Consider the following 25,810-nt stretch of genomic DNA (forward strand, 5'->3'; position numbering starts at 1 on the left):
CCACTTCTACCCCACTAACCAAGTCATCACTATTGGTTAGGACCAGATCTAAAATGGCTGATCCTCTTGTTGCTTCTCCCACTTTCTGGACAATGAAGTTGTCTGCAAGGCCAGTGAGGAATCTGTTCGACCTTATGCTCTTGGCTGAGTTTGACAGCCAACAAATATCAGGATAGTTGAAATCCCCCATTACTACTATCTCACTTCCTTTGGAATGCTTGGCCATCTGTTCCAGGAAGGCATCATCTGTGTCCTCAGTTTGGCTTGGGGATCTATAGTAAACTCCCACAATGAGATCACTGTTGTTTTTCTCTCCCTTAATTTTGACCCAGATACTCTCAATTTGGCTTTGAAGTTTTAAATCCTGGATCTCTTTACAGGTATACATATCCCTAACATATAAAGCTACTCCTCCTCCTTTCCTGTTTGGTCTATTTCTCTTAAATAGATTGTATCCCTCTATTACTACATTCCAGTCATGAGACTCATCCCACCAGGTTTCAGTGATGCCTATTATGTCATATTTAGTTTGCTGTACCAAGAGCTCAAGTTCATCTTGTTTATTTCCCATGCTCTGTGCATTAGTATACATACATTGAAGACTGTTGATCATTCCCCCATGTCTCTTATTTAAGGATATTTTCGTCCCACCACTAGGTCTGCATGCTGCTTGCTCCATTTGGTCCTTGACATTCGGATGATCATCTTCAGCATTTGATAGACTCCTACCTTCAGGACCACTGTCTCCCTCCCCCACAAAAGTCAGTTTAAAGCCCTCCTGATGAGGTTTTTGAGTTTCGTGGCAAAAACATTCCTCCCAACTTTTGTGAGGTGCAGTCCATCACTTGCCAGAAGTCCATCTTCAAGAAACTGCAGACCGTGATCTAGGAATCCAAACCGTTCCTGTTTGCACCATTTGCGAAGCCAGTTGTTCACTTCCCCTATTTTTCCCTCTCTCCCTGGGCCATGTCGTTCAACTGGGAGGACAGAAGAGATGACACACATAGAGAGATTTCAGGTGTGGCTTGGTTGGTTTATTCGGAAGACTTCACCACTGAGTATACAGATGAGCAACTACTATCGATTTCTAAGTTACAGGCATACAGGGTCTCATGATCTCACAAAATCACACATCAGCTTTTAGGTGATATACTAAAGTTACATGTGAGATCTTGCAAGGGGGGGGGGAATCAAGCTAGGAAATATTCTTGATTGATTAACATGCCCCTGAGCAAGAAACACACAAGACATGTTGACCAGCGTCTTTATGTATTAACTCAAGGATGTAGCAAACAAGTTCTCAACTCTAAGTAGCTGAAATCCTAGCTTCGGGGAATAGCCCAGTTTCACACTGTTTTTCCTCAAATATACCTTTCACCAGCACATGACCTATAGAAAATTTCTGTTTGCATCATTTTCTACAAGAACATCTCTCTTTAGCGAACAGTATCTTCAGCTGAAGCAAGCGTTGGTTACACAATCAAATATTGTTTACCTGCCAAAAACTCCAAATACAGCATTCTGCATATCTTGTCTGTCAGACTTATGCTAGCTTTTGAGTCACACACAGTCAGGAGTCCACAGGCTATTAACAGCAAAACAATATATGAATAAACGGCCCCAAAACCACCCACATCCAAATGCACACACCTACACCTATCTGGAACCACAATCCAGTATGGGCAGCAACCATTTCGTGCGGGGGTCCTATTCCCAGCCCCCACATGTATACAAGCCCAGCCCACCCCATTACGCCCCCCCTTCCACCTCTCTTCTGCCCTCTTCCAGGTCCTGCACGTCAGCAATCACACATTTTGGACGCTCCTAAAATGGTTGTCACCTTATAACTATCCAAATTTGAAGGAAGCCTCTTCTAGGAGAGACCCTTGTCCAGTCCCTCTCAGAAGTATAACTAAGCCCCATAACGGACCGGAGACTCCTCCTGCCTCCGTTTGGGATGGGTTTCACTTCAGTGTGCCATGCGTCCACCTGAATGAATATCACTCCTTGTGTTCCGTTTCTGAGATACCTGTGATTACAGAAAGCTAGACCCAAAGGCTCAGCTGGAAAGGAAGATGCCATAAGTTGCCTGGAGAAAGAATTGCAAGCAAGGGTGTTGCTCTCAAATGGGAGCTCTGTGGCCCTGATTCCAGCAGGGCTGGGGAGGCTCCTACTCTTGCTATAGCTGTCAGGTGACTCCATGATGAAATTTCAAAAGGTAAGTTGATTCTTACACAATTTGACAGTGGTCAGTTCACCAACATCCCAACCATATTGGGTTGGGTACTGAGAAGTTCCCACACCCTGAAACTAAACCTAACTAGATGTTTTAAGCACATATTGAAAGCCATTCCATATATTCAGACGACTCCTTCTATTTTGCTCTCGGAAAAGCATACAGCACAGAAATAAGAGCAGGGGGGAAACAAGAGATATTTAGCCTGCTTTCGTTTTGTTTTTCCCTAGCAAATCTCAGCATGAAGAATTATGGCTTTAAAGCATCTTGAAAGCATCTATGTTTGATGAAGATTTTATTAGGAGAAGGCAAATAAAAAATGTATGAAAAGGAATGAAAATACAGCTATGCAATACATGTCACTGTGTGTAAAAAAAAAAAAAAGATAGGAAGCTCATTTTAAAGACATGAAGTCATCAACTCGCAGTGGATTCTGAATGTCACCTTAAGTACTTTGGCAAAGAAGAGCTAACAGTGACAAAGTAGAACAGTCCAAAATTAAACTGCCAACATTAGACATAAAAAATCCACAGCGCAGCTCCATTTTATAGCCTTAAGAGCTTGCTAGCTTTTTACATCTGCTAATGTAAAGTGCCCGGGTGAACCTCAAACAAAGAGTTTTTGATGCATGAGATTTCTGACATGAGCACACTGTGGCTGCGCATCTCTGGTAAAAGGAATTAGATGAGCAAGGCTCCTATTTGCGCCACCAGGTAGAAGGTGGAACTCTAATGTCAAAGGCTAGGGGGTCAGAATGAGTGGCATTTTTCTCCCTGTCAGAGAGCTTGACATATGGACTGAGGGAGCCAATGGAGAAGTTAATCACAGCAGCAGAGCGCCTGCAATTCGCATGTGTCCCATTAGAAGCCTGCCATATTGTCTTAGGACAGCAGCCATGGTATATAACCCCTCAGAGTATTCTTTCAATCAGGGAAAGAAATAGATATTTTGAACACAAGACCACAGGGACACCTGAGTGTTTTGACCCAGCTGCAATGCTTTCCATGCAATTCTATCAACCCATCATGGCACTCGGAAGATAAATATTCTCAGCCTAGAGAAGTGGGGTTTCATAATGGACCCACCACAAAAACACCTTACTGCTTAAAGAATGCTTAAGGGGGCAGAGGGTGAACCAATTAGAACTTGGCCATCTTTACACCTTTCAGCACAAGCACAGGTCCCACTTTAAGAGCTAAGTAGCTACTGCCCACACGTAACAGTGTGCGTGTTCAGCAAAAGAAGCATCCAACAAAAATTATATAGGCAGCAACAGATCAATGGTTTTATCTTCTCTGTGTGCAGGAAGAACAACATTACAAGAAGCTTTATTGAAATAGCATTCTTATAGTAGGAGCAGCAGCAGCAGAATTCTGCACGGTGATTTGCAAAATGACTGTTGTCAGCAGGAGACAATGGAGGAGTGAGCCTTCAAGGGTGAAGTTACAGCACCTGCTGTGGCTGTAGAGACCAATACAGGAGAGACATGTTTTGTTAGAGCTGGGGCAGATGAAGGCATCTGGTTGTGCTGATGCAGGTGTAGCATGGCTTTTCTTCTTTCTGTGCTCCTCCCAGCCGACGTTCTCCTCTGGTCACTGGTGTGGATACACAACCTCGACTTGACTGATTGTCTCCAGACACTGCAGTGGTCTGCAAGGGGGTGACCACGATTTTGTCTACCTGGGCTTCACCATAACACTGCCAGCCTCCGTGTCGTGTTTGCAGACATCTTTGTAACACAGAGTTGCTCTGCCAACGGGACTGGTGCCTGAAGCCAGCTAAGCAAGGTGATCCTGACCAGTGCCTGGGTGGGAGAATACTGGGACACACACACACACACACACACACACACACACACACACAGCTTACTAGAAGTGAAAGCTGGGCATAAGTACAGTCAAATCAGTCAATCAATAAAATTGGGCACTGATTAATTTTTAAACGTAGCTGCTTAGATTTCATTTTATTAATGTATAATTGAAAGCGCTGCACTCTTCTGACCTGTGCCTTCAAGACCTACTAAACATTTATGACTAAAGCCCAACTTCAGCGTTTCAAATGCAAAAACAAAAAACAAAAAAATTGTAGAAGAGTAAATATTGCTGTTTTTCACCCAAGATACACTATAGTATGCCCATAGCATGTCCAGTAGAAAAGGCAACAGCAGTTCCCTCTCACCACCCTCCATCCCCACACAGACACACACAGCATCTCTCTACGTATTTCAAAGCCTAATGTATGTAGTCTTCTTCAAAGCAGTTCTACCTGTTCCCCTGCTGTTAGAATTTACCTCTTGATCAATCTGATGAGTTCAGCGACACAAGCCTCCGTGCTTTTTCCTGAGCAATTCCATTGCTAGGCAAACAGTTTAGTAAGGCTCCAGAGAGGGTGGGAAATACAAAAACATAAAAGGCAGAACATAAAACCCTCCCCCCTTAAAAAAAGAGCAGACTAGCATAGCACTTCAAGTATGTGAGGTCAGAGAGATGTAGACAGAATGCAAGCCACAGAGAAAAACAACTCTCTAATAATTTATTTTTCTGTTTACCACCATTACACACCAAACAAATAGAAGTCGGGTCACACCTTACTTTAAAAAGACATCCTAATTCATCCAGAGACCTCTGATTTCCCCACTTACCACAACATTGGAAGAAGCATGCCTTTAAAACACAAATAGCGAGGAGGAAAGATCTATTCCTGACCAAAACAAACCTTTTATGGGCTTCGGCATCTCTCCTGGCTTGTTCTAATGCCAATTCTTCAGCTATTCTTTTCTTCAGGTCTTCCTCATTCACTGGAATTAAGAAGTGGGAAAGGATTAAGTGTCATGGATGGGATACAGAGGATGCCAGAATGCAAGCCATTCAGAACGACCCGATAAAAGAATAGCCAGGAGGGTTTGTTCGGTTTTACCATCACATTTTCAACTCATACCAACATAATCACCAAAGCACCTATTGCAGGGATGGGGAGACCCAGGTCTGGGGCCGAAACAGTGACTCTCCAGTCCTATCTGGGCCTCGGGGGTTTCCTCGGGTCATACAACTTCCTGCCATACCTCTCAACAGTTTTGCACCCACCTTGAGTGTTTTTGCCTGGCTGTAGTGCATCCTTGAACACTGATCATGCTCACCTGGGTGGATGGAGGCTAGAAAGGGACATGGTATGGGGTGTAGAAACTAGCCTACTATACACAAGTAAAAATTACATTCATTGCTCTGCCCCACTGTTGCTCTGGCATGTTGTGAGCATCTCTAGTGTGTCTCGTACTGTAGCTACAATTCCTGCATTGCAGGGAGTTGGACCAGATGGCCCTTGGGGTCTACACTTCTATGTGTCTATGTGGCCCCCAGAAGGTTGCCCAGAAGGGAATGAGGACCCTCAGGCTGAGAAAGGTTCCCCACTCCTGAATGAACTATTGCAAACTGCTTCTTATAACAGGGCCTCTTGACAAAAGACAATGCCTAGAGATGACCTTCATTTCTTTGACAACCGTTGGGGAGGGTTGTCTGGTGAGTTGCCCTCCCAATGTTGTCCTCCAACTCCCATCTGCCCCAGCTAGCATGGGCAACCTTCAGGTAGAATGAGCCTTGCAGTCCAACAACATCTAGAAGGCAGCACTTTGCCCAAGCTGGACAACCCCTCTCAATGCTCAATCAACTGGAGTCATTTCGGTTGTTTCGAAAATAGGAAAAGGATGAAAACGTGTCTTCCAAGCTTCCCACTAAGGAAAAACAAATTTTACTCATGCTGCTTCTGAAATGCACCTACCACTGTCTCTTTTTAAGTCACTCATTAGAGCTTTGCCAAAATCACATGGCTTTAAAAGACTGGTGGGCAGCATAAATGGCACAAACCCCACGCAGTTTCAAAAAAAAACCCACTAACCCGCTTATAATTTAGGCTGCAGTCCACAAGGATCTTCTTCTGTTCAAACACAACTGTCCTATTGGGATTTGCTCAGCCAACACGCCCAGAGGATTGTGCCCTTTGTTTGGTTTTATCTCTTCTCTGCCCATCTGTAACCCCCTGCAAGCAGCTTTCATTCACAGCTGCACTACAAAGGCAGCAAAACATTTTTTGCCACAATTGATCATTAGAGTCATCTCAACTCTGGAAAGATACTTCAAGTGTCTGGTTTGGCGCCTGACAACAGACATACAATGCATAACAATTAAGGTGTCCACCAAGCTATGTATCACAATTTTTTATTGCTCCTGCATGTAAGAATGGATAAAAAAGGCTAATGGACCGTAGAACCAACTTCTGAGGAACGATAAATAAGATTTGGGTATCAGCCAATAAAGACATGGCACTTTTGACCTTAACAATCAATTAGGTTATGCATTGATCAGCTTGATCCTAACAGGGAATAAAAGCGGAGCTGTAGATCATTAAATAGAAATTCTATTAACCCTTGCAAGCAAGATGGTTCCCAAATGAGAAATTGAAGCAAGCTGAGTAAAACCTAATCCTGGAAGGAGGTCACTGTTTGAGAAATAACTCCTGCAATTTTATTTATCTGCCCAAGTGCTTTAAAATAAAACAAATAATTTGACTCAAATTGCTGTGTTAAAACACGTAGGCACACAATTCCTATATAGTTGATGTGAATAAATTGCGTGCAAATAAACCACTGGAGAATACAGCACAGTATAATTACCCCAAGTCTGGTCAAGTTAAGGTCACCTAGAGAACACAGGTTATTGGCAGGGAACCCAGTTTTTCTCAGCGCAAATTCTGAGGTTATACCAGACACTCATGAGATGCGTTTGAGAGTTATGTCAAGGAACAGCAGAGTAGCTTGCCTTTTAGATAGCACCAAGGGCACTTGAGCCACAAAATTAGTGTCCAGTTGAAGAAATACACCCACCTTGGCATGGGTTGTTTGTTCAGATGAACCTCTGTTCTATGAATGGGTGGACAAATATGCAGCAGCTAAAGGCAGAACCACATCTTTGTGGGACACATGCCTGTATTCAAAATGGGTACCTCTGTATCATGCTCCCTCCCTACCATTTACCTGTGTTTCATCACACTGCGTATTTCCCAGCCTCCATCAAGAACATGAAGCAGCATGAGGTAAGCACGCAAGGATGCTGCCACAATACAGGTTAATTGATGCCCCACATTGCAGAAGAGAGAACTCAACATGGACTTCCCTTTTGACAGAAGACCCATGGCCTGTACCAATGGGTACTGTTATAAGAATTTTGAGGTCATATATATATATATATATAATAATTGTTCATAAAACATGTACATGAATGTACAGTACAGGCACATGTCTGAAGCAGCACAGGAAGACAGGCCTTTCTGACACCATTTTGACTCTCTCTCTGACCAGGTGTTCCTCTGCAAGGAAGAAGGGGGGTGGGGGGGAACCTTCTCATTGTCTCAGGAATTAAAGTGATAACCCTGGCATCCTGATACCTGAGTGCCAGACAAAAGGGTGTGATTAACTTGGCTGGGAAACAGGGAAATGTAAATATCTCTCTTTTTTGTTGATTAGGTTTTGGGGGCAGGGGGCAGGGTCCAGGATGCTCAGATTACTGCCACCAGACCTCCCCTTTCATGATGTACCTATGATGAATCTAGGGAGGGGGGGTCTTGGGCTACACCCCTTCTGTGACATATGGATGATGCTTCTGGGGGGTGGGCTGAAACCAATTTCAAATTTCTTTTTAAGGACAGGACACCTTTGTTTGGGGCCCTTCCTTGTTCTCCTGCGTGAGAGGAAGGACCCTGTTGCAACAGCGAAAATAAAAGTGCCTTGCTTCGTACGTCCTGGTTTGGTCTCTGTTATTTGGTGGGCAGGAGACGCTTAAATTCGTCTGTTTGCCTGGATCCTTGGGCTCTCCCTGGGCAGGATCCATTTCTCTGGGTTCATAGGAACCAGCTTAAATTTTACTTCAGTACCTAGCAGACACGATCCAATTCTTCCCTTGTGTGTTCATTAATGTGAGCAGATTCATTTGAACATAATTTCCCAACCTTGGGCTCCCAGTTGTTGTCAAACTAAAATTCCCACCATGCCCAACCATCTGACACGCTGGCTGGGGTTGATGGGAGTTGGAATACATTTCCGAGCACAATTCAAAGTGTTGGTGTTGTTGTTTAGTCGTTTAGTCGTGTCCGACTCTTCGTGACCCCATGGACCATAGCACGCCAGGCACTCCTGTCTTGCACTGCCTCCCGCAGTTTGGTCAAACTCATGTTCGTAGCTTCGAGAACACTGTCCAACCATCTTGTCCTCTGCCGTCCCCTTCTCCTAGTGCCCTCAATCTTTCCCAACATCAGGGTCTTTTCCAAGGATTCTTCTCTTCTCATGAGGTGGCCAAAGTATTGGAGCCTCAGCTTCACGATCTGTCCTTCCAGGGAGCACTCAGGGCTGATTTCCTTAAGAATGGATAGGTTTGATCTTCTTGCAGTCCATGGGACTCTCAAGAGTCTCCTCCAGCACCATAATTCAAAAGCATCAATTCTTCGGCGATCAGCCTTCTTTATGGTCCAACTCTCACTTCCATACATCACTACTGGGAAAACCATAGCTTTAACTATACGGACCTTTGTCGGCAAGGTGATGTCTCTGCTTTTTAAGATGCTGTCTAGGTTTGTCATTGCTTTTCTCCCAAGAAGCAGGCGTCTTTTAATTTCGTGACTGCTGTCACCATCTGCAGTGATCAAGGAGCCCAAGAAAGTAAAATCTCTCACTGCCTCCATTTCTTCCCCTTCCATTTGCCAGGAGGTGATGGGACCAGTGGCCATGATCTTGGTTTTTTTGATGTTGAGCTTCAGACCATATTTTGCGCTCTCCTCTTTCACCCTCATTAAAAGGTTCTTTAATTCCTCCTCGCTTTCTGCCATCAAAGTTGTGTCATCTGCATATCTGAGGTTGTTGATATTTCTTCCGGCAATCTTAATTCCGGCTTGGGATTCATCTAGTCCAGCCTTTCGCATGATGAATTCTGCATATAAGTTAAATAAGCAGGGAGACAATATACAACCTTGTCGTACTCCTTTCCCAATTTTGAACCAATCAGTTGTTCCATATCCAGTTCTAACTGTAGCTTCTTGTCCCACATAGAGATTTCTCAGGAGACAGATGAGGTGATCAGGCACTCCCATTTCTTTAAGAACTTGCCATAGTTTGCTGTGGTCGACACAGTCAAAGGCTTTTGCATAGTCAATGAAGCAGAAGTAGACGTTTTTCTGGAACTCTCTAGCTTTCTCCATAATCCAGCGCATGTTTGCTATTTGGTCTCTGGTTCCTCTGCCCTTTCGAAATCCAGCTTGCACTTCTGGGAGTTCTCGGTCCACATACTGCCTAAGCCTGCCTTGTAGAATTTTAAGCATAACCTTGCTAGCGTGTGAAATGAGCGCAATTGTGCGGTAGTTGGAGCATTCTTTGGCACTGCCCTTCTTTGGAATTGGGATGTAGACTGATCTTCTCCAGTCCTCTGGCCATTGCTGAGTTTTCCAAACTTGCTGGCATATTGGGTGTAGCACCTTAACAGCATCATCTTTTAAAATTTTAAACAGTTCAGCTGGAATATCATCACTTCCACTGGCCTTGTTATTAGCAATGCTTTCTAAGGCCCATTTAACTTCACTCTCCAAGATGTCTGGCTCAAGGTCAGCAACCACACTACCTGAGGTGTACGAGACCTCCATATCTTTCTGGTATAATTCCTCTGTGTATTCTTGCCACCTCTTCTTGATGTCTTCTGATTCTGTTAGGTCCTTACCACTTTTGTCCTTGATTATGGTAATCTTTGTACAAAATGTTCCTTTCATATCTCCAATTTTCTTGAACAGATCTCTGGTTTTCCCCATTCTATTGTTTTCCTCTATTTCTTTGCATTGCTCATTTAAGAAGACCCTCTTGTCTCTCCTTGCTGTTTTTTGGAAATCTGCATTCAGTTTCCTGTATCTTTCCCTATCTCCCTTGCATTTTGCTTGCCTCCTCTCCTCCGCTATTTGTAAGGCCTCGTTGGACAGCCATTTTGCTTTCTTGCATTTCCTTTTCCTTGGGATGGTTTTCATTGCTGCCTCCTGTATAATGTTACGAGCCTCCATCCATAGTTCTTCAGGCACTCTGTCCACCAAATCTAAATCCTTAAACCTGTTCCTCACTTCCACTGTCTATTCATAAGGGATTTGATTCAGATTGTATCTTACTGGCCCAGTGGTTTTTCCTACTTTCTTCAGTTTAAGCTGGAATTTTGCTATAAGAAGCTGATGATCTGAGTTACAGTCAGCTCCAGGTCTTGTTTTTGCTGACTGTATAGAGCTTCTCCATCTTTGGCTGCAGAGAATATAATCAATCTGATTTCGATGCTGTCCATTTGGTGATATCCATGTGTAGAGTCGTCTCTTGTGTTGTTGGAATAGAGTGTTTGTGATGACCAGCTTGTTCTCTTGACAGAACTCTATTAGCCTTTGCCCTGCTTCATTTTGAACTCCAAGGCCAAACTTGCCAGTTGTTCCTTTTATCTCTTGATTCCCTACTTTAGCATTCCAGTCCCCTGTAATGAGAAGAACATCCTTCTTTGGTGTCATTTCTAGAAGGTGTTGTAGGTCTTCATAGAATTGGTCAATTTCACTTTCTTCAGCACCGGTAGTTGGTGCATAAACTTGGATTACTGTGATGTTAAAAGGTCTGCCTTGGATTCGTATCGAGATCATTCTGTCATTTTTGAGATTGCATCCCATTACAGCTTTTGCCACTCTTTTGTTGACTATGAGGGCCACTCCATTTCTGCTACAGGATTCTTGCCCACAGTAGTAGATATGATAGTCATCCGAACTGAATTCGCCCATTCCCTTCCATTTTAGTTCACTGATGCCCAGGATGTCGATATTTATTCTTGTCATCTCATTTTTGACCACATCCAGCTTACCTCCACTCATGGTTCTTACATTCCAGGTTCCTATGCAATATTTTTCTTTACAGCATCGGACTTTCCTTTCGCTTCCAGGCATATCCGCAACTGAGCGTCCTTTCGGCTTTGGCCCAGCCGCTTCATCAGCTCTGAATCTACTTGTACTTGTCCTCCGCTCTTCCTCAGTAGCATGTTGGACGCCTTCCGACCTGAGGGGCTCATCTTCCAGCGTCATAACTTTTATATGCCTGTTGTCTTTGTCCATGGAAGTGTTGGTACGGACCTTTAAAGCCGTAAATGGCCTCAGCCCTGTATCCCTGAAAGAGCGTCTCCACCCCGTCGTTCTGCCTGGACACTGAGGTCCAGCTCCGAGGGCCTTCTGATGGTTCCCTCAATGTGAGAAATGAGGCTACAGGGAACCAGGCAGAGAGCCTTCTCGGTAGCGGTTCCCACCCTGTGGAATGCCCTCCCATCAGATGTCAAGGAGATAAGTAATTTATGCAACCTGTATACAGAGGATTATAATGTTTAATGTTTTATTATGTTTTTGTATATGCTGGAAGCCACCAAAGTGTCTGGGGCAACAGTCAGATGGGCGGGGTATGAATGTTGTTGTTGTTGTTGGTTAAGGTGACTCTGGAATCCAAAAGCTATGACCAAATCATGTAGCAGATGAGATACAACCAAGAGTGCTCTACTCCTTAGGCCAGGCATCCCCAAACTTCGGCCCTCCAGATGTTTTGGACTACAATTCCCATCTTCCCCAACCACTGGTCCTGTTAGCGAGGGATCATGGGAGTTGTAGGCCAAAACATCTGGAGGGCCGCAGTTTGGGGATGCCTGCCTCAGGCTGTCACCATCAAAAGGACAGATAAGAGGGAGGGAGGAGGAAGAGTGTCTTTTAGTGGCTCAGGTGTTTATGCATTAATTAATTATTTCATAAAATGTATGCACAACTTGATTATAAATAAAAATAAAAGTGGTTTACAAAAGAGTTTTGCTAGAACCAATGTCCATTTTTCAGCCACCTTCAGGCAAAGAGTGATGGTTTTTAAGCTTCCGTTTAAAAGCCTGAAGTTGATAGAAAATGTGGTATTTCTAGGCCTGCCCTAGGCCTACATAAATCAAGTTAGCCAATGTGGTCCTTAGAATCACTTGCCTCCAGGATAATATGTTATTCTGCTCCAGATCTCCACACTTCCCAACAACCAGCGCAGCACTCAAACCCCCAACAGTTGACTGAACCAACAAGTACACATAAGGCAATTTCTCTGTGGAAGTATGTTATAACATTGTAAGACCTTCTGAAATGAAGTGAATATACGGTTAACACAGCCAGCTAATTTGCTCATTTAACTCAAGTACAAAATGGACTGGATTCTGATCTATCACAGACTAGAGAGCTTTACTGCAGTCCCAAGTAATTTGGATGAGAAAGTTCATTAAAATACTAGAGTTACAACACACCTGAACAGTTTGTCACATCTAGTGCATAATAATTCTTCAAGCATGTGAACAAAAGAGGGGATGAAGGAACACCTGCTGACATTATTTTGTTTGGTCTTTTAAGGTGACTTTAAGAAAAATTCCCTCACAAGCAGCTATTAAAGCAAACCAGTAGTTAGTCCCAAGGTGAGAGGCAGGGCTTTGTCATAAGCCAGACATATGCAAATCCAGACTGAAAGGCAAAGAGCAATGGAGAAAAATGCATCCATAAAGGCGGCAGACACAAAGCTAGGGAAGACACAAGCACCTTTTTAAAATAATTACAATAGATCAGGCATAGGCAAACTGCAGCCCTCCAGATGTTTGGGACTACAATTCCCATCATCCTGGACCACTGGTCCTGTTAGCTAGGGAGCGTCAAGAGCAGGGTTCAGCAAAGTTTTGGTGGCTTGAGCCGATTCACAGTCCCGCAGACAACACGGTGGGCCGGAGTGTGTATGCGTGCACGCACACATGCGCAAACACTATTTCCGATGCTCCTTCCGGCGTGGAGATGTGCACAGCTTCCCATTGGCTGCAGGAGCTTCCTGAAGCCAATGGGAAGCCGGCCAGCATCACGGAAGGCGGTCCCCCGCTCTGCTCTGCGCAGGTTTAGCGCGGTGCACGGGACCCAACCGAGCAGGCGGCGGGGGTCCATGGGCTGGCTAAACAACCCCCACGAACCGCTTGTCAATGGTTCCTTCCTCCAGCGGGGCACTGCTGGCAGAGGGAGTCAAGAGCGGAGGTGGTTTCACCAGCAATATATCGCTAAGTGAAACCGCCACCCCACTCTGCCCTCGTACCACAGAGAGGGAGAAACAAGCTGCATTGGCAAGGCGCCGATACAATTCGTTCCTCCCTCTGCATCTTTAAACTGATCGATTGAGAAGTGTGCAGCCCCCCTTGCCTCATTCAAGCAGTAAAAGGAGCCCCCAGGCCGGCGCTGGCTCCTGCAGGCCGGCGGCGGGGTGGGGGCTCTGTGAAACTGCTCAGCCTTGGGAAGAGTGGTTGCCACTCCCCGCAGCGAACACTTAAAGGAGTCCCAATGCTCTGCCCGCTCACAAGCGACAAGAGCACCAGGGCTGGCTGAGCTGGGGGGGGGGGGGCGATAGGGCTATGCAATATATATCGTCCCGACCCGGTTTGAAGTCCATAGGATGATATAGATTTCATAATTTTTGATCTGGAAATACATCAGGAATCATGATGTGTATTTAGGCTGGGCAATATCAGGAGTGGTTTTACCAGTGCTTCCTTCGAGCAGGGTGGCAGGGACCCCCCCCCCCTCTCAAGAAGGCATTAATCAGCTCCCTGGTCCAGCCAGCTGCTCCCTCACTGTTACTTTTTATCAGCCAAGAGGGGCAAAGGTCCAGAGCATAAGTGGTCACCTTGACCAACCCAGGCACCTTGTCCACATCCTCGAGCCTTACTAACTGAAACTCATCCAATATAATAGGAGTAGACAGTGTTCTGGAGATCTCTCAAGATTCATCTGCTGTAACAGTGGAAAAGGCGGACTTGATCTAAGCAGCCTTTCTAAATTTAACCCCTGGTATCACCTGAGGGCAAAGGAATGCAAACTCCATTTCTCCCCCAGTCCTGCAGGAGATCAGCTACATTTGCTTGCACACAGCCATTCAGAAATATGTGCTGCCCTGCATTATAATCAGAATTCCATTCAATGAAATCAGCCACTGACAATCTTTTCTACTTTTTCGAAAGCACGTCAAAGTGCAAGTAGATAAATAGGTAAGGTAAATGGCATTTCCGTGCGCTGCTCTGGTTCGCCAGAAGCGGCTTTGTCATGCTGGCCACATGACCTGGAAGCTTTACGCCAGCTCCCTCGGCCAATAATGCGAGATGAGTGCGCAACCCCAGAGTCGGTCACGACTGGACCCAATGGTCAGGGGTCCCTTTACTTTTTTAAACAGGATTTGCAGCTGTTTGGTCTATCCCCATGGAACAACAAAAACCCTCAAAAGCAATTCTATCACCTGAATATCACTGACATACATTTGTATTTGCAGAATATTCTCTCTTATAAATAATAATTGATTGCAATGGTTTTGAATGTCTTTGTTTCATATGAGTTGATTAACTTTGTATTTGTAAATACCAGTAGCAAAAGTCTGATATGGTTCCAAAGCAGCCCCTTTTGTGGGGAGAGGATTACTACTGTATATTCCTGCGTATAAGACTACTTTTTAACCCAGGAAAATATTCTCAAAAGTCGGGGGTTGTCTTATACGCCGGGTCGTATTTCTTACACGGCAAGTATATCCCAAACTCTATATTTAAACTGGTAAAGTTGGGGGTCGTCTTATACGCCCAGTCGTCTTATACTCCGGAATATACAGTATTAGTCAGTTGATCAACCTTTGTTTGACTGGTCATATTACCAACTTTAATTCAAAAAGATTGACATGCAGGCAATGTACAGTTTGTTTTATATATACTGCATATTCCTGCGTATAAGACTACTTTTTAACCCAGGAAAATCTGCTCAAAAGTTGGGGGTCGTCTTATGCGCCGGCTCGTATTTCTTATATGCCGAGTATATCCCAAACTCTATATTTTAACTGGAAAAGTTGGGGTTGTCTTATACGCCCAGTCGTCTTATACGCCGGAATATACGGCATCTCTCTCTTATTGCAGACCTGCTACCTGAAATGACAAACCTCTGCACTACAGACAATGCAGTGAGTGCGGGAGACAGAAAAGGAAACACTTAACATGCTAATAGTCATAAATAATGAAAAGGGGACAGACTTATAGCTTGATGACCTGAAACACTGACACCACAAAGCAAAGATTTTATTATATTTTACTGCTCCCTTGCAGTTGACCTTTCCTCCACCTCCTGTTTATACAACACGCAAGTCATCTTGCATTCATTATTTGGCTTCCTAACAAGCTCTCCAGCGCAGGCCATAGCTAAGTTCCATAAACACACCAAGAAGGGAAGGGAAGCTGGCCATGACAAGAGCAGCACCAGTGGGTGGCTGACAGGGAAACAAGAGCAGAGCTGGAAACCAGAGCATGGGGGGATGCAAAAGGTATTTGCAATGCTCATCATCCAAGGGCACTTTTACAAAGGGCAGGAGGTAAAGTTAAAGGGACCCCTGACCATTAGGTCCAGTCGTGACCGACTCTGGGGTTGCAGCGCTCATCTCGCGTTATTGGCCAAGGGAGCCGGCCTACAGCTTCCAGGTCATGTGGCCAGCATGACAAAGCCGCTTCTGGCGAAACCAGAGCAGCACATGGAAACGTCCTGACCCAAATGTGAAGTGGCCCTAAACTTAAGTTGATTCTCTTCTGCGTAAGCCACACTTCAATAAAATTCCCAGGGTACGGTAGCTGCATATCCAATGCCACTCCCACACAAAATCACTCATCGTTCTCAATTCAACGATGCAAGGTTTTAAAAATCTGTCCATTATGCACAACTGGACGGCAACATGTGAAGCATTCTGCAGTTTTGCCAAGAAGAGCAAAATGACTTCCTCACTATACAGCCTGTCATGAAAAATAATAACCCCCAAATTTTTAAGGAGACATACATGAGTTGCCAAATAATAAAGGCATGATATTTAAAATCATCCCCAGACACTGCAAGATTAACGAACCTGCCTCTGTCGCCACAACTGGAAATAAGCCTCTGTTTTAGGTATCAAACAGCCTTTCCTTGTTCTAAGAAAAAAGGAATCCCGCAGAGGCATTCAGGAAACCTAACAGTTTGTATACCAAGGTAAGAATTTCAGGGGAGGAAAAGCAACAGCCCATGGGGAAGGCATGCCTGAGTCACTTCTGAGAGTGACCTTGTTACACGCTTTCTAGATTTCTGCATTTCTGAGCAACAGGTCAGCTCACAGGAGGATGGTTGTCAAGAATGCGGTTTCCTGGATTCTTTTTCAAAGGAAAAAAAGGCAAAACCTACCCTAAGAATCACACAGGAGCATATTGATTCAAAAAAGGGTGTGGGGGGAGAGAGAGAGAACTAAAATAAGGATGTGCCGCTGAGAGGGACGAATCTCCTGGCAATCTCACTGTAACTGGAAAATGCAAAGGCAGATGCTCCTTGATACGTCGAATGCTACTTATGGGCTGCTATTAAGAATAGTCACTCAGTTTCATTGCTCCCAGCTGTGCCCACTGACAACAGACCCAGACTGCGGTGGAGAGGACAAGCACAACTACTCCAAGGGAACGACGGCCACCATTTTTTTTAATGGTTATTATCAGGGAGGCAATGCAATTCACTTAGTAAAGGCTACTTCATGCTTTTTCAACAAGGCCATTATGGCAGAGGTGGGGAACCTCAGGTGCAGGGCCAAATGTGGCAGCTCCAGGCCTCTCCAGCTGGCCCTCGGGACCCATGCATGTCTTATATATTGCATACATGCATGGGCTTTTCAAGCTATCACCATTTCCATGAAGACTTTCTCCTTGTCCCCTTATAAAGCTAAGAGCAAGTACATCTGGAGTTGCCAACACGAGGACTTCCTGTGGTGCCTCTGAACACCCACATCACCCACTGGCACCTTCATTTTTCTCCCATCTCCCCATTGCCTCCTCTGAATTTTAGACTGTATGCTCCTAGAGGCAGGATTGGGTCTTTCTGTTGCTACTCTGTAGAGCATAGTACATATAGAATATACAAGGGATGCCTGCTCATTGCAGTTAGTGACCAATTTATGAAAATATAGATTAGTGTATATATGGTGCTCAATGTCCTTCTAGCTGCACTCCCAAAGCATGAAACTTGATAGCGCAGTTAACATTGGACAATGCCTTTATAGAAACTTCTAAGTGCCTTAAGATGAGCCCTCGTAATACATTCATTTCCCCCCATGAGGCACGAAATCTCTTTTCAATAGCTACTTGACCATATGTCGATTTACTGTCGGAATGCCCTTCTCCTTTGGGAAAACTTTTGCAAATAAGGAGGCAAATGTTCCCTTACCCCCAATTGTTGTGACTTGCATTCCCTTAAATCCATTATAGTACAAGCGATTCCCTCCTGCGTAAGCACAAAGCTGGAAGTGCATTAGTATAGCTGTTTGTAAGGCTTTTAACACAACAATAGGCTGGAGTATTGGAATTTTAAAACTTTCATATTAAATAACGATGCAACGGATGATGATATGAAGGATTTACAATGCTGCTTTCAGTAAGATAACATGAACACAGAACTGTGCTATTTCCCGCCCCCCCACCAGAGCGATTCACAAATTCCTTAAGAAGCTATTCAGCCTGACAAAAGAAGGAATTTATTGGGTGACCCATTTTATTTCCTTTCAACCTCACTGAAATCATACCTAAAAATGAATGGAAGGGGGGAGAATGGAGCTAGGACTCCTTAATATTTATTTTCAGCAATTCATGAAATGCTATTCTGTTATAAAAAGTATATCTTGAAGTATTGACTCCCAAACAGGCAACAGTTAAGCTAAGGCATGCTTGTGCAAAAAACAAGCCCCACTGAGTTTGGTGGGGCTTAATTTATAATGAGTGAGTTTAGGACTGCAGCCTTGATTCTTTGCAAAAGTGCATTGCACAGCATGCCCTAAGAATTCAATACGCCAGGTGTAAACTACTCCTTTATGCATTGACTATTAGTTAAGGTAAATGGGGAGGTTTTGGGTTAGTGCATTTTTCAAGTTCAAACATGGCGTTAAAAGTCTCCAGATTTGCAATCCAGGGAAATAATTTCAGTTCAGTAATGCAAAGGTAAAGGTACCCTGCCCTGACCGTTAGGTCCAGTTGCGGATGACTCTGGGTTTGTGCGCTCATCTCGTTCTATAGGCCGAGGGAGCCGGCGTTTGTCCGCAGACAGCTTCCAGGTCATGTGGCCAGCATGACTAAGTCGCTTCTGGCGAACCAGAGCAGCGCACGGAAATGGCGTTTGCCCTCCCGCCGGAGCAGTACCTATTTATCTACTTGCACTTGACGTGCTTTTGAACTGCTAGGTGGGCAGGAGCTGGGACAGAGCAACGGGAGCTCACCCCATCACAGGGATTCGAACCACCAACCTTCTGATCAGCAAGTCCAAGAGGCTCAGTGGTTTAGACTACAGCGCCACCCGCATCCCTATTGCAAAGGTACCAGGCAGAAAAAGATATTGCTGCTGTTGAGAAAGTGGGGCCCCCACTTTGAAACAAATCCGGATACTCCATTTCCCTCCCTACAGTCTACCTACCAGATTGCTCCCTGTTCCCTCACACCCTCGTGGTTCCTTTCAGTTGCTCATATCCTCTGGGTTAAGGCCCTCCGAGGTGGAGACCAAGCCCCAAATACAATTCTAGTCCAACCCCCTGCAATGCAGGAATAGGTAGCTGTCCTGTATGGGGATCGAACCTGCAACCTTGGCATCAACAGCACCACACTCTAACCAACTGAGGAGGGGTCATAGTCACTCCGATGAACAGGGAGCCCCAGACTGGAGGAAAGGCGGGATATAATAGGAATAGGAATAATAAAATATCCATTGGAAATGGGAGGGCAACAGCAGGTTAAAGCTGTGAACCGCCCTGAGAGCTCCGAGTATAAGGCAGTATATAAATTCAATAAATAATAATAATAATAAAGCAGGAATGTGGAAGCTGTCTCCATCCAGATATTGTTGGACTCCAATTCTCCTCGGCTCCAGACAGCGTTGTCAGGGATGACTAAAACTGCTTCCCTCCCCCCCCCCCTTTAGCTTAAAGAAGATTTCTGTTGTCCATGCAGCTCAACCTGATTCGAAGGATTTGGAGACAGTGAAAACTCCAGTCTGGATGTGCTTCTAATGAATGCTGGGTTGAAGGTTAACAAGGCAAGTGTCCTCCAGGAGTTGCTTTGCAAGAGGCTACTGGCCATTAACAAAGACAGGCTTCATGTTACTGCAGCACTTCTGTCCCAGGTCAGAAATCAGCTTTGTTGGAATCAAACCAGAAATCAGTGCCGGGGGGGGGGGGCACACAGATTTGTATTACTCTGTAAGGAACTTAGCCCATTTTTCAAGTATGCAATGCAGAGTATGCAAGCTTTCCACATGGACACCAGGGAGTGGAAACCAGGGATAGACTTCAGAGTCTACTAGCATAGCCTTCCTCTCCCCATCCCATCCCATACCTAGATTTAGTAGAAAGAAGTGATCACAGATCTGGAGCGGAGAACCCCCAACCTCATACCACTGTCTTATTAGGTGTGGCCACAATGGTAGACAACAGATTTAGCCTAGTATAAAGCATAAGGAAAGCCTGCTGGATCAGGTCAATGGCCCATCTAGTCCAGAATCCTGTTCTCACAGTGGCCGACCAGATGCCTGTGGGAAAACCGCAAGCAGGATCCGAGCACAAAAACAACTCTCCCTTCCTGTGGTTTCCAACTGGTATTAAGAGCTATACTGTCTCCGTGGAGGAAGAACTTAGCCATCACGACTAACAGCCATTCATAGCCTTTCCTTCCATCCTCCTGATGCCATTCAAGTTGGTGCCCATCACTGTCTCCTGTGGGAGGAAGTCCCACCGTTTAACTATCAAATTTCACCCAACTCATTAGAAGCTGAGTTGTTGGCACCAGCCATCACTTAGTTCCTCCGTACCCAAAGCTGACTCCTTTGAAAACTATTTCCACTTGGCAGTAATCACATGAAACTGGAAGACAGTGAATCACAGAATTATAGGGCTGGAAGGAACCCAACGAGTTATCTTTTCCAACTCTCTGAAATGCAAGAAAGGCACTTCTCCATCAACCAGATTGGGACCAAACGGCCTGAAAGTGAGTAGCCAATTCCAATTGTTGGTCATCCCATCGGGTAATTACACAACTTTAATGAAACTGAATTTTCTTATTTTCCTCTTCCAGTTCATTCTTCCATCTATCAGACATTTTGGCACAACCCTCTTTTATTTTTGCATGCCACTTAGTTGAATTTTAGGGGGCGGGGAACAGGGCCGAGCCAATGGACTTGGTCTTTTGGAGTTACCGTATACTGGGAGCCCCACACTAAGACGGGATTATATCTCCCTTCCTATGCACAAACTATTTATTACCCAATAAAGGCCAACACTAAAATCAATACTGAGGTGGGTTGATTAATTGAACAAGTCATTAATTGAGTTCTGAAGAACAACTAAAAACCAAGGTATAACAAAAGGAGAGGAGTAGCCACACATTCTTAAGAGCTGGACAGCTATTGATAAACAACCATTTTTGAGTGGAGGGGATGTTAGAAGCAGACTAGAATGTAAAACACACACACAAAGGATTTCCTATTTGTCATTCTAAATGAAAAGATAATTTCATGTGTAATCACTTAGAAATGTAAAAGGCTTAATGAGTTATAAATAATGAAATCAGCCTACTGTATCTACATATAGTTGCAGGCAGTGGACTAACACAACCCCATGTATGTACCAGTTTATCTACAATACCCAAGTACAGGAAGAGAAGTTAATTACAACTGTCTGACAGATTTAATATAACCTGAACTTAATTTTGGCATCTTAATTTCCTTTCAAGCTGTCAAGCTATTCTATTGAAATATAATCTAGCTTCCCATCTGCAAAAATGCAGCTTAATTTTTTCTAAAGGCTTTGCCACCCCTTTCATAAACATCTTTCACAAGATGCTTCACCTCAAAAGCTCGGTGTTATCTTCATCAAGGGAGAGGGGAGGATAAGGATTTCATAAGTTTCAGCTATCTTTTCAGTTTGACATCTAAGGCTTGTGAAGTTTTCAAGAGAGACCACAGCATTCAAAAGCCCCCTAGAGAACAGGTTTCTAAGAAACCCAAAGGGATTTGGAGCCAAACATTTGCATGTATTGTCAGAAGCATTCCAAGAGTAAACTAGTTTTAAGTGTTGCATCTCAGGGCACAAGGCAAACAAAGAACAAGATTTGCACTTCTATTTACACTGGCCTGACCAAGGTCATCATCTAACAGATCAACATCATCACTCATCATCTAACAGATCAACAGCAGGCTACTCTGCAGCCTCTCCCCATCTTCTGCATCTAAATCTCTCCAGCTCTTCTCCCAACCACTATAATAAAGAGCCATGTCTGCACTGCCTTCTCCTACAGTATTTTTATTTGCCATTATGCAAAGATGCAAGGGACGCAGGTGGCGCTGTTAAACCACGGAGCCTAGGGCTTGCCGATCAGAGGGTTGGCGGTTCGAATCCCTGTGACGGGGTGAGCTCCTGTTGCTCGGTCCCAGCTCCTGCCCACCTAGAAGTTCGAAAGCATGTCAAAGTGCAAGTAGATAAATAGGAACCGCTACAGCGGGAAGGTAAACGGCGTTTCCATGTGCTGCTCTGGTTCGCCAGAAGAGGCTTTGTCATGCTGGCCACATGACCTGGAAGCTATACGCCGGCTCCCTCAGCCAATAATGTGAGAATGAGCGCCGCAACCCCAGAGTCGGTCATGACTGGACCTAATGGTCAGGGGTCCCTTTATCTTTACCCTTATGCAAAGATGCAGCTAGTTTTCTACCGTGGTGTGGTGGGTTTTTTGGTTTGTTTTTTTGCTTCAGTTTATTTTAATATGCATGTTGTTGTAAACGTTCTGAAGATTTTTAAAAAATTATTTTCCCCAGCCATTCTAGGCGGCTTCTGGCGGATATAAAAGCATAATAAAACACCAAACATTAACAACTTCCCTATACAGGGCTGCCTTCCGATGTATTCCAAAAGTCAGATAGTTGTTTATCTCCTTGACATCTGATGGGAGGGTGTTCCACAGGTGGGTGCCACCACCAAGAAGGCCCTCAGCCTGGTTCCCTGTAACTTCACTTCTTCTTATCTGAAGAAGTGTGCATGCACACGAAAGCTCATACCAAAATAAAAACTTAGTTGGTCTTTAAGGTGCTACTGAAGGAATTTTTTTATTTTACTTCGACCCAGACCAACACGGCTACCTACCTGTAACCATCACTTCTCACAGTGAGGGAACTCCCTGAAGGCCCTTGGAGTTGGACCTCAGTGTGCAGGCAGAACGACAGGGGTGGAGACACCACTATTATTTTTCTTACATAATGTTTCAAATGAGCTCAGCAGGTGTTTCATTCTGGAAGCAGAGAACTGTTTTACATCAGACGTTCATTCCTACGCTCCCACAAAGAAAACATCTGCAGCTTGAGCTGAAACCTATTTAAGCCCTTACCAAAAATCCATGTAGACATGTCATGCCTTACAAGTATCCAGCTCTCCATGGTGTCTTCAAGCAATTGGCAGAGCTAGGTAGTCAAGATAGAAGCCCTGGTCCAGCAATGCTGCATCTGGCCAGCTAAAAGGCAGTCCATTTTTTCTGCAGCCATTAGCAATGGGGTTTCAAGCTGTGGGAACTGCTTTGGGAAAGCCCATCAGAGCTGTCCTGATCCTCCAAGGAGTCTGTGGACTAGTCATTTAGGGTGGCAATGGTATCTCCTCAGTCCAAGAGATGTTAGGGGGCTCTGGTGCGAATGGATTCACACTGGAGGGACTGGGGAGCAGCTCTAACTCCTCCTGGAAACTGCTGTTGTGGGAGGAGTCTTCATCTGAAGGCCATGGGTGGTGCTGTGGTCTGAACTACTGAGCCTCTTGAGCTCCCATTACCCTGTCCCAGCTTCTGCCAACCTAGCAGTTTGAAAGCACGCCAGTACAAGTAGATAAATAGGTACTGCTTTGGTGAGAAGGTAAATGGCATTTCCATGCACTCTGGTTTCTGTCACGGTGCACCAGAAGTGGTTTAGTCCTGCTGGCCACATGACCTGGAAAACTGTCTGTGGACAAACACCGGCTCCCTCGGCCTGAAAGCGAGGTAAGCGTCGCAACCCCATAGACGCCTTTGACTGGACTTAACCGTCCAGGGGTCCTTGAGCTTGACCTTGACCTACAGCTGAGGATTCCTGGTCCAGGACTATAACATCAGGTTGCAACACCAGGCCGGGTCCCCAAGCCACCTCTGATGGAACAAGGCACGCTGCCTCATTTTACAGCCCCGTTTTTACCTTAAACCTTCTGAGGTCGTAAGTTTAAGTAAAGCCACCCTTCATTTTGATGCCAGGAATTCTATTTCGGGAACAGAGATTCCACATTTACATACTCACTGTCCGAATCTAGAAAATGCTATGTTACAAAAGCAGTTCTCAGGACAAGTGTAGAGTAGCCTCAAGAAACAAGATGCTACCAGAGCAGGTAAAACATCCAAGTACTAATGCAAGGTGTGGGAGGGAAACATTAATATGCAGGAGGTGCTTATTAAGGGTCTTGTTAAAAGACAGCCGCAGCATTTTTCCACCATCATCTTGCTAACACCCTGCAAAAATTGTAAATTCCACTTCCATAAATAGCAAGAGGGAATTCTGCCCTCCAGGATATCCCTCACACATAAACCAAGAAGGCATGAGCGATGTGTCAGTCAACATAGGAAGCAGAATCTTTATACATTATTCTGAAAATTCATATGCTGCCTTATAGCCCAGAAAGAGAGATCCTCAGGTTAGCTTACAAAGAGTTAAGACGTATATTATAAAAAACTGTTCCATGGTCACACCAGAGTGTGACAGACTGGTAAGTGTGACAGAAAGTTGGGAACTGGTTTTTACATATACAGATAAGAATAAAAGCAAATGCCTCCTAGATTATCTCTGCTCTCAGAGCAATAGGCAGTGGTGGTTGGGGCTCTGGAGTCATTCAAAGCTCCAATTTTCAGCATGCACAGACTCAGACCATCTCCGTCTTGAGTGGCAGGTAGCCACAAGGAATAACTCACCGCCAGACATCAAGCCCTTTTCGTAGGCAGCTGCTCAGGTTACAACCAAATTGCAAAATCACATTTTAAATCTGTTTTTAATTAATCCATTAACCACAGCAATTAAACTGATTAATGCTTTCAAGATCTACCGTGCTTTTTTAAAAAACTTGGCTGCACGTTTTCAAATTTCAGGAAGCATTTCGTAAGAAGGGCTACTTATCATTCTTTTTTTTAAAAGAGCTGAACCCATGCACGCCATTTGGAGTGGGGGAGAATCACAGAATTGTTGAGTTGGAAGGACCCTATTAGGCTATCTAAGTCCAACCCCCTGCAATGCAGGAATCTCAGAGTGATAAATAAAACAAAGGAAGTAGCAGCATGTGCCTATTGTTCATCCACAGGCAAAAATGAGATTTGGCTTCAAGAGGATGGTTCACTTTTATTGGATGAAGCACTCGTGGTCGGACTGAGAGGAAATACCACAACAGCCCCTTAGCCTGTTTGATTTGACAGCCGATCATAAAGCTTCAGTATGACTGCAAGAAGATCAAACCTATCCATTCTGAAGGAAATCAGCCCTGAGTGCTCACTGGAAGGACAGATCCTGAAGCTGAGGCTCCAATATTTTGGCCACCTCATGAGAAGAGAAGACTCCCTGGAAAAGACCCTGATGTTGGGAAACATGGAGGGCGCAAGGAGAAGGAGACGACAGAGGATGAGATGGTTGGACAGTGTTCTCGAAGCCACCAACATGAGTCTGACCAAACTGTGGGAGGCAGTGGAAGACAGGAGTGCCTGGTGTCACAAAGACATGGACAGGAGTCCATGGGGTCACAAAGAGTCGGACACAACTAAACAACAACAAGAAGAAGACTTGTCAGTAGCGCACGGATGCAGGTGGAAGATTATAAAGCAGACAGCAGGTCCATGACTTTAATATTACATTAAAGATGTTCTGAACAGCAGAGAGCTCAGTGCTGAAAGCAAGCGCTTCCTGCAATAGTTGAGAGGCCTCATGATGAGCCCAAGATGAATGGTGGGTCCCTCACTGCTCCTTTCACCTTGGGTGCCTGTGTACACAGAGCTCCCAGCCAGATGAGCGGGGTATAAATAATAAAATGACTCCTAGGCTGCGCACCTGGTCCTTCAGGGGCACAGTTACCCCATTTAGAACCAGGGAGTCCTCCACACCTGCCCACCTCCTGTCCCCCACAAACAGTACTTCTGTCTTGTCAGGATTCAACCTCAACCCATTAGCCTGATTGTAGGTGGGGGACTTCAAAGCGATTGCTATTGGATTGCTATCCCCCACCCACCCACCCACATGCCATTGTGCTTGTAGAAAAATATAAGAGTGGCACTGAGGGATAGTGACCTACCTGATATAAGACAGGTGAAATTAAAAGCCAAGTATCCCACAATGAAGCTCAGTCTTCTGTGCGCTGCGTCAACTCTACTCATTATCAAAACACTGTGCTTC

The 25,810-nt window shown here is 44.8% G+C and overlaps 1 protein-coding gene across 2 annotated transcripts in view; it reads right to left on the reverse strand.

The window, feature by feature from the left end:
• Positions 1-25,810, reverse strand: part of CHCHD3 (coiled-coil-helix-coiled-coil-helix domain containing 3) — a 209,255-nt gene that overhangs the window by 168,375 nt on the left and 15,070 nt on the right. For both annotated transcript variants that reach the window (XM_088651751.1, XM_035127990.3), the window contains exon 3: positions 4,952-5,033. In XM_088651751.1, coding sequence (XP_088507877.1) covers positions 4,952-5,033 — 82 coding nt within the window. The remainder of the gene's footprint in view (positions 1-4,951; positions 5,034-25,810) is intronic.

Source organism: Zootoca vivipara, chromosome 9 (assembly GCF_965207765.1).
Source record: "Zootoca vivipara chromosome 9, rZooViv2.hap1.1, whole genome shotgun sequence".
NCBI classification, from domain to species: Eukaryota; Metazoa; Chordata; class Lepidosauria; order Squamata; family Lacertidae; genus Zootoca; species Zootoca vivipara.